This window comes from Lupinus angustifolius, chromosome LG14 (assembly GCF_001865875.1).
Source record: "Lupinus angustifolius cultivar Tanjil chromosome LG14, LupAngTanjil_v1.0, whole genome shotgun sequence".
NCBI classification, from domain to species: Eukaryota; Viridiplantae; Streptophyta; class Magnoliopsida; order Fabales; family Fabaceae; genus Lupinus; species Lupinus angustifolius.
The window spans coordinates 6,664,676-6,675,035 of record NC_032022.1 but is presented as its reverse complement, the minus strand read 5'-3'; the positions used below and the strand labels follow the sequence as shown (position 1 = coordinate 6,675,035).

Here is a 10,360-nt window from a genome sequence, read left to right as displayed (position 1 = left end):
CAGGTAACATGTGTGTTATTAACCATTAGAATGCACGGGTAATATGTGTTATTAACCAAACGAATACATGAATAATATATGTGTTATTAAACATACGAATACACGGATAACATGTTTATTCTTAACCATGTGCCAAAAAATTATTGTCCCGTACAAATGCACGGGTAACTTACTAGTTTGTCTAAACACATCTTAGTCTCACAATTTAATTATATTTTTTGTATATACTTTGAAAGTGTGCATGTCAAGAGGAACACTTTAGAAAGCTCTCCTTGTATGTCATGGTTTTGATGAGGACAACTTGTGCCTATAAGAGCATGAAGATCACTAACAAATCAGCGTGCTTAAGTTTTTATTTGGTACTAGGCTTAGACTAGATTCTAGTTTAAGTTGAGTCAAGGCTTAGGGCACCTAATACATGTCTCATATGCATATATCTTTTAAATCATTCCATCCATGAGATATGTCATTCATAATATGTTCATGCATTACATAAATACATGTATATGTGCATTCTAGGCATAAACTAAGTGTTAAACATGTATTAACTAAGTGCATAACATATTTGATGTTTAGTATTTAAAAATACACATTTGTAATTGCTGTTAATCGATTAACCAATCCTTTAATCAATTAACCCAACTGCTGTGAAAAGTGGTTGCTACTGGAACACGTTTTTAAAATGCTGTTAATCGATTAAGGCATTACGTTAATCGATTAACCTAACTGTTTGTTAAGTTGTTGGAACTGAAAAACTGAAAAACAGAATCAGTTATGATTTTGAATCACGTTAATCGATTAAGATGGCATTTAATCGATTATCTGGGGTTCTGGACTGATTCTTTATAAACTGCGTTTTCAGAATTAATCTCATAAGTTGCATGTTGCATTTATTAGAGAGTTAGAGCATTCTGCGTGTTAATTGGTGCATCTATTTGTTAAATGCATTTGTGAGTTTAGAAATGAGAGATTCTATGCTTTAGGATTGAGTGCATTTCATGTTATAATTTCTCATGTTTTCCCTCACATGTTCATGCATATTTTGATGCTTTTTCATGAAGTTTTATGATTCTGTAACTTCTGTTTTCATAACTAATACTTGTCATTTCACATGAGTTTGTGTTAGATGTGCATTAGAGTAAAGCCTTCTTGTCATATTTGAGCTTTGTAATAGCTTTATTTTACTCTTGTAATTGTTGTATAATTGTTGTAAAGGGAATCTCGTGGTGTCTTATCACCGTTAGAGATTGAGTGTTTCTTCATTGCTTAGAGTGTAAGAAAAGGAAAGAACGAGAGATTCTTTGGCTGGGGCTACGCCGAAAGAAACGTTTTCTTTGTCGATAGGAAGGGAGTCAAACCATTGAATAGTTTCTTCGATTTCTTGTCATTTGCTAAGTGTTGTAATTGGATAATGTGTTTGTAAATTACATTGATTCGATTATAGTGAAGGAAATCTCCCAAGTCAGCCGGGAGGCCTGGATGTAGTTTGCAGTGGACAGCAAACGAACCAGGATAAAAATTCGAGTTGCAGGATTTGTTTCTCTCTCTCTCTTTACTGTTTTCAATCGATTAATTTGTATATTTGATTCAACTAATACATTCTGTTCTTTTGTTGTATTGCAAGCTATTCTGATATACAAATTTGTAAGCTCTGTATTCGTTCTGTTATCGGTTATCTGTTCTGCATTTAATCGTTTCTGTAATTGCTTACTGGTTCTGTTTAATCGATTAATATTGCTGTGTTAATCGATTATCCTGTTTCTGTTAATCGATTAAAACTGTTTCTGTTTAAAACTGTTCTTTGTGTTAATCGATTAAGATTGTGCATATAATCGATTATCTTCCTTTCCTTAATCGATTAAGTAGGGTTGATTCAGCATTAAGTGTTGATTTGCGAAAAGCGGTAATTCTAACCGCGACACCTATTCAACCCCCCTTCTAGGTGTATTGTAACCACTAATACCTAACAGGACATGCCTCTGCCACTAGTCAGTCGCGCTGCCTACACCTACAACATGTTGCTTGAATTTCTCTCCTAACTTCATGCTATACGACAAATACATGCCTAGACTATAGCTATCACAACCTACTACATGTTATATTTTAACTATGCTCAGAGTACGGTCTGACCCAGCTGCCTGACACACATAAAGCAACCTTTACTCTACCAAGAACAGGCCGACAATCCCAAATGGTCGGCCACACGAACAACATACCTCATAGAACTTTCCATCCACCTCCATTATAAATAGGGGCTCCTCCCCTCACACCAGATATATGACACACATATAGGAATAAGACACCCCACTCTCTAACCTTACTCCTAAGCATTATAATTTCTCATACTCTAAGTTGTTGATTCCCCATTCATTGTCATTTACTGACTTGGTTGTTGGATAACCTTTTCAGGTATCTTTCCCTAGCGGGTCCAAGCTTGACTCAGACGAACCTAGATCCAACACAGAGTAGCACCCCAAGAAGCATACCACCCGAAACTTCAACTCTATAACCTTCAGCTCGAGACCACTCCACCCCAAACCGAAGACCGCAAGCCAGGCACCAACCCGACTCACCTTCCTATAGCCGAGCAGGAGAATAATTCCCAACATGACACATGCAAAACGATAAGGTAGTTAGGAATTCCTAGGAAGCATGCACACTTTGGTTATATGCTTTGTTGTACAACCCTCGAGTTCTTTTTTCACTCATTGAAATCTTAAATTGTTGCATAAGGCATTTCTAATTTGTCTAATAAGGTTTTGGAACATTGATGATAGTGAACTTGCTTTGCAAGTAGAACTTTATTAAGTCTATTTATGTTTCCTCTTTGAGAATATCATGTTTCTGCATCGAACAAAACAACTATTATTGGTCTACTAGAGACTCGTCAAGCGAATGAATGGATTGTTATAGAAAAACTTGGAGATGCTCTCAAGGGTAAAGCCGGCAAAGCTCCCAAGAAGCCTGGATTCAAGATTGGATATATATATATATATATATAAATAAATAAATGGATATTTTTGGTTTGATTGGTTTTATTTATCTGATAAATCATAATTACATAGTTTTTTCATTAGCTAAATTGTACTAAGAAGAAATTTAGATATTCCAACTACAGCGTGGTGGCCGAGTATAAACAGGAAACTAGGTTAAAGTTTTGGTGTATTTTTATATGGACCTAAGAACTTTGTGTCCATTTCATTAAGAGTGTAATATTTATATTTTATATGTTAGTGTAAATATTTATACACAATAATTATATTGTTTACTCTTTATTTGAATTATTTTAAAAAAATTAATGATAATTAAATATGAATGATACAATGATAATATGTAAAATTCATACACTATTAGTGCATACATATTTTTTTATTTGAACTGTACAAATTCAGAAAGCCAATTGGGTTTTGCTTGATTTTATTGGGTTTGTTAGGTGATGCTTCTATTGGGCCTTTTCTATCAGCTACATATGGCATCCGATGTATGCATATTGAGTTTCATGTAAAGGAAGTTTTTATAATAGTAATAATAATGTAAAAATAGTGAACTATGTAGAATCGGGCACAGAAAAGGGTAATGCATACCATTTAGCTATATATAAAAGAGTGAATTACACTGATACCCTTGAGTTTTAGTGAAATTACACAAACTACCTCTCACTTTTTTGCATCTATACAAATCCTTAATTTTTATACTTTCATTACACTGATCATTCATGCATGAAAAATAAATAAGTGTAATCTTTTAAACAAAGAATATAATAAATGCAATTTAGTTAAACAAAACATGATATAGTGTGGATACAAGTCTAAATAATATATGAGTCAATATCTCTTTATTATTTTTAGTTCGTTACGATATAGTATAAGAGCGATTTAAACAATATCTCTTTAGAATTGTTGATGCATTTTGTAACCAAAAATAATAAAGATACATTGATTTGTATATTATTTAGATTTGTCTCCACAATATACCATGTTTTGCTTAACTTAATTGCAATTTATCATATTTTTTATTTAAAAGATTACACTTATTTCTCATGCAGTGGTGCTGAATATAAAAAATTAGGGGGTGTGTAGGTGTAGAAAAATGAGAAGTAATTTATGTAATTTTGCTAAAACTCAAGGGTATCAGTGTAATTTATTTTATATAAAACATTAGGTAATAATTCTAAGATGATTATAAATAACAAAATGCTTAATTAAGTATATATTTGTTGTATCCAAAATCATTAGGATTCACATGTTGGAACTTGTTGTTGGATTTCACCTCTTCTTCAAGTGGATCCTAATATGGACCTATGAAGTGTATGCCCATTTGATTAACGTATTTAATAAAACTAGAAATTACTATTTGTTGGGTCTGATTGATGGTGCTTCTTAGGGATGACAAAAAAACTTATACCTGTAGATATTTGTGAATAAAATCCGTGTGGGTACGGGTCACAAATTGCGGGTTTTATAAACAAGTTTTTAAACATATGCGTAGTACTTACGAGTTGGTATGAGTATTATGATATCCGTGTTTATGAGTACTCATTATTTATATGATTATTATATTACCTTTAATTAAAATAAAAAGTACATTACCCTAACATTCATTATAATATGTACATCTTTTCCTTTTACTTTGTTTACATTTTTTAACCTTGTTTACATCATTTATTGAATTTGGTGGTGAAACATCCTACAAATATTATTATATGTGTAGAAACAAATCACACAAATAGAAAACTCCAATAGATTTAGTATTTTTGTCAAATATTCAATCAAAAGACAAAAAAATAATTAAGTTTCATCTAAGTTGAAACATAATAGAAGTAGGAAGTTAGAAATTAATTGATAATTAGGAAATCCATGGGTATCCGTTGTACTCGCGGATACCCAAAAATATCCATGGAAAACCCGCATGCAGGTACACGTACATACGAGTATGAGTAATATTCTCCTATTTCAAAAAGAGTAGCGAATAGCTACTACTCGTGCCTTTTGTCATCCCTAGTGCTTCATGTATACTTGGGATATGTTTGCACTTTCCTTAGCATTCCCTAGACAATTCTTCACTCAAAAATTCCTATTTCTATGAATGGGGATCACTTGTCTTAAAATGAGTGTGTCATTATGTCTCTAGCCAATGAGCTTTCTCCAAGTAATGCAGATATATTATTTTATGTTTTTAGAATTTTTTTCTTTCAATAAAATGTCACTTTTTCATTGGATCAGAACGGGAAAATGGGACACGTAATCTCTATCCCTATTTCTATGCCTTTATATGGTGTTTACACAATATAGTTCTATGTAATTTCTGCATGTAATGTAAAAGAAAGGTGATCATTCTTCAAGAGCCTTCATAATCAGAGTCAATGACTAGAAATATGTTTTTTTTTGTTAATATTCTACAAAAGATATATAAGAAAAATTAGCAAAAGATACATACGAAAATAACAGAACAAATTATTCTTTAATTTAGGAGGATGAAGTATCTCCTGATGTGAGGAGATAACTTCTCTCCTAACATCAGTTAGGCAATGACATATGGTTACTTTTTACCTATTTTTAAAATAAATAAGAAAACATAAAGTAAAATAACACAAGTATCTATTAATGAGTGGATGTGAGGAGATAACTTCTCTTCTCATATTAGGACATACTTTATTCCCTTAATTTATATGATATTGTATTTGTACCCTTTTTCTTTTATAACTATTGTAGAAAGTAGAAAAATAGCTCATGAATTTCTTTATTGATTGAATTGAATATTGATTACAATGCTCTTCTAAGTTGATGATAGAAAGAAGCCAACAACATCTATTTATATAGATGCAAAGAAGAAAGAATTTAATATAACCAACTTCCTAACTAACCAATAAGAAAAGCAGCATATGCCAAAAGAAGGAAAGAAACTAACTTAACAAACTAAGAGTCTAAATCTGGTTCTGGTTTACTTGCGAATCAGGTAACACTGCATTTGATGAGGAAATGGCTTGAGACTTGATACTCTTGTAGCTTGGTTCCATCTTGGTCATAATTGGGATGACTTGAGACTTAATATTAGGATCAGATTGCCTACTTGTGGTTTGATGATGAAGTTGTTTGTGTTGTATATTCAATAATAACTTTCATTGCATTATATTTGGTTGGAGAAATGAAATGCTTCAATAAAGAGATATATGAACAAAGTTAATGTTGTATGACTCTCTCTGTCTTGGTCAAATGTTACAGTAAAATCCTGACAAAGTGCATGACACTCCTTAAAATCAACAACAAGGATACAAGGATATTTATTGATGTACTGAACATATAGAAACATAATAAAAGATGCATTGAACATATACAAACATTTTCTGCCCAGTTGTTTATGGTGTGAGTAAAATAAATTAGTGACTCCGTGAGAACTTCGCTTTTGGAGTAATCATTTTACAAAAAGAAAAGTTTAACTTAACCATCATAATAACAACCTGCTAGACGTTTTATTTTTATTTAAGGCTTTATTTGGTTGCACAATAGAAAATAAGATGAGAGAAAGAGTGAGAAAGAGAAAGATGAGAAATAGAATACATTTTTGTAATATTTGGAATAAAATAAAAATGAGAGAAAATGAATAGAAATATATATTTATTTTTCTCTTATTTGGTTAGATACAAAATAAGAAGAGAGATGATGACCCTAAAATAAAGAAAAGAAAGAGAAAGATTTTGTTTTATTATCAATAACTTTAATTAACATTTTTAATTGATATTTTTATATCCAAAAGAGACTTATTTATATTAGTAGTATTTAAAAAAATATAATAAAAAATGAAGGATATTTTTCACATTTCATGCAAAAAATTATTCTTTCTCACTAAAGTATCACTTTGTGAAATATGAAGCTTTCTTTTAAATACTAATCAATAATTTAAACAATAACTATTATCACTTAAATAGAAAATAAGATGTAAAATTAGGAGATTAATTATTTTGGGATATTATTGGTATTTTGTATAAATTATTCATTCTCCTATCGTTTTCTTCTCATAAGTGAGTGGAATTGTTTTTTTGGGACTTACACCTTTTTACTCTCTCATTTGTCTTTCTCATCTCAACCAAATCAGAGAAACTCCCAACTTCCTCTTAACTTCCCTCTCTTCCTTTTATCTTTTCTCTAATTCTACCGTACCAAACAAAGGTTAAAAGCCTCAAAGTATCTTTCCATAAGGAACAAATCTATTTAACTCATTTATAATATATATTAATAGAAGGAAAGCAACATTTGACTTAGTATGATACATAAAGATTGAATGGATCTTATATTCCTAATCAACTCTTCATTGATACAATAAAGTTTAACTTCACAAGTATACCATGTCAAAAGAAATAAAAAATAAGATATCTTTTACTTATCAATATATATATTTATATATAATATTTTTGGTATATATATATATATGAGATTCGTTTACACCCAAGTTAAATTACACTACTTACATTTAATCTCATCCATTGATTTTTTTATATCCAACAAAGCAAATGAGTGAGTGAAATAAATGATGAGAGAAAAAAAATGAATCTTAGATGACTTTTAAGTTCTATTCATTTGGTCAGTTGGATTAAAAAAACAATGAATGAAATTGAGTGCAGGTAATATAACTTAATTTGAGTGTAAATGAATCTCTCCTTATATATATATAGGATGGATTCGTTTACACCCATTTTATGTTACACTAATTACACTCAATCTCATTCATTCATTTTCTTAGATCTAACGGATAAAATTGGTGAGTGCAATAAGTGATGAGAGAAAAAAAGAGAAATCTTAAATAACTTTTAAATTTTATCCATTTGGTTCATTAGATCTAAGAAAATGAATGACTGAGATTGAGTATTTTTACTGTAACATAAAATGGGTGTAAAAAGATCCCTCCTCATATATATATATATAATATGTAACCAACTATAACATATATTTCTAAATTATCAATGAAAATATAATATGTGTATAATACACATTATATTCTCATCCAATAACAATTCCCATAAACCCCTATAAGTTAATACATATCATGAATTTTTTTTTATTAAGCTAAATATTAAAGTTTTGAATGTATTTAATATCTTATTACTTATACCCTCAAATTATAAGAAAAGTAAATGGGGTATTATTTTATCCATTACTCTTTATAAATTACATTTACTTAATTTATAAAACTAAGAAAATTAAGTAAATAATTATTAATCCTTAATTTATAAAAAATACATGTAAAAATTCCAAAAAATTATTCATTTATTTTAAGAGTGTAAAATATATACATAGATGGTATAAAGATTTATTTGGATTACATTTTTTTAGAAAGTAAACAATAATTAAAAATCAATAATAAATGATGCAATGACAGCCTACATCCTTTTCTCTTCTTTTAATCACCACTTCTTCTTTTAATATATAATTTAATGAATTCTTATAAAATATGACCCAAGGTAGTACCCATTTTCCCCACCACTTCCCAAAAATGTTAGATAGGAACGTTCAAAACAGTAGAAGGTGAAGTACAAAACAAGAAGAAAAACAAAAAAATCAAACCCAAACCCTAAACATCAGAAACTTCACCATCTTCAACAATTCCTTGAGTTTTTGAAGCAATGGCGGAACATTTAGCATCGATATTCGGTACCGAAAAGGACAGAGTGAACTGTCCCTTCTACTTCAAGATCGGGGCTTGCAGACATGGCGACCGTTGCTCCAGACTCCACACCAAACCCACCATTAGCCCAACACTTCTTCTCTCCAACATGTACCAGAGACCAGACATGAGTGCACCTGTTGTTGATCCGAATCAGGCTCAGTCTCTTGACCCAGACAAGGTTCAAGATCACTTCGAGGTTTGTTTGTTTTCTCTCGGAACACATCTGCTATTCCAAAAAGTGTACTTCGTCTTGATCGGTTGAAAAATTGCGATTAAGTTAGAATTTTAATAATTAAGTGTTTTTCTGATCAATCACATATGAAGTGGTACACTTGTGTGACAGCATATGTCTTCATCTTTTCTCATGTCTCGTTTTCTTTAAAAAAATTATGGATCTTGAATTGTGAACTTTTTTATTACTTTTGTGTCTAATTTGAGTTTTGCTTTGTAGAATTTCTATGAGGATTTGTTTGAGGAGCTGAGCAAGTATGGTGAAATTCAGAGTTTGAATATTTGTGATAATTTGGCTGATCATGTGGTATAATATGCCTTCTTATTTTTCTATATTTTTTTATTCGAATTAGAAAAGATCATTAGTTTAATTTTATTTTTAGTGGTTTTTAGCAAAATTTTGTTTATTGTTTAGGTTGGCAATGTATATGTTCAGTTTAAAGAGGAAGATCATGCTGCAAATGCATTAATGAATCTAACTGGAAGGTTTTATTCAGGTGCTACATTCTCTTTTTCGTCCTTTTATTCCTTGGTTTTAGTAAAAAATTTAGGGATATTCTCTTGTTGTCGTAGTTGTTTTATTTATTTGGTTTTAATAAAAAAAAATTAGGGATATTGTTGCCGTAATTGTTCCATTTTTATTTACGATTTAAGCTCGAGATGTTTTTTGGTGTCATTGTTGAAAAATTAAAGGGGAGTTTTATATGAAGAATTGTATGAAATGCCAAATTCACCCTGCTAGAGTTATTGTTGACATGGTATTTGAGGAATTAATTCAATTAACACAAGTGTTGTTGGTTTCAGCCTTTTAGGTTATTATAAGTCTGAGTTAATTTTTTAATTCATCTTTAAGGAACTATCTTCTTTGTGTTCTGTTGATTGACATCATGTCCTGCTTTAGTAATCATGCGAGTTGTTACATGTCTAAACTAATTGTTGGGGTGTGCTGATGTGTTATAAATAATTGGAACCTCATTGTTCGATTTGCATTTCATTAGCTTTTGCTTAAGAAAAGTTGAAGTTCAACTTGGTTTCATGTCAATATATTGGAGAACAGATATACATGGTTTGCTTGTATGAACTCTTAATGTTTCACCTAGATGTAGCCACTTTTACTTGACCTTTCTTCACTCGGGTTTGAATCTTATCTTTCTATGGTAAAATTGTGCCTTTAATTGCAGAACATTGCTATGCCTGATGATCAGATTGACCATCCTCCGCCTCAACCTTAGTTTAGCGGACCTTTAGACCTAGGCTATCTCACCCTTAGGTTTATTTCATCATATGGCACTCTCTGGATTTAGTTGTTGTTGTTGCTTTCAGGACTTATTCATGTTTTGTTATTTGTCTTTGATTGACTTTATGGTTTGTCTATTTCCTGACTTCCTCGACTCTTTATGCTATGCTAATATTTTTGTTTTTGCTTTAATTATGTCGAATAGCTTATCTGCTTTAGTGAATGGTTCTT

At 30.7% G+C, this 10,360-nt stretch overlaps 1 protein-coding gene across 1 annotated transcript; it reads left to right on the top strand.

Annotated features, from left to right (window-relative positions):
* LOC109326472 (splicing factor U2af small subunit B-like) lies at positions 8,482 to 10,043 on the top strand. Its single transcript, XM_019559172.1, has 3 exons — positions 8,482 to 8,857; positions 9,113 to 9,199; positions 9,308 to 10,043. Exons 1-3 carry the CDS (start codon positions 8,618 to 8,620, stop codon positions 9,500 to 9,502), a joined length of 522 nt encoding a protein of 173 aa, XP_019414717.1. The 5' UTR covers positions 8,482 to 8,617; the 3' UTR covers positions 9,503 to 10,043.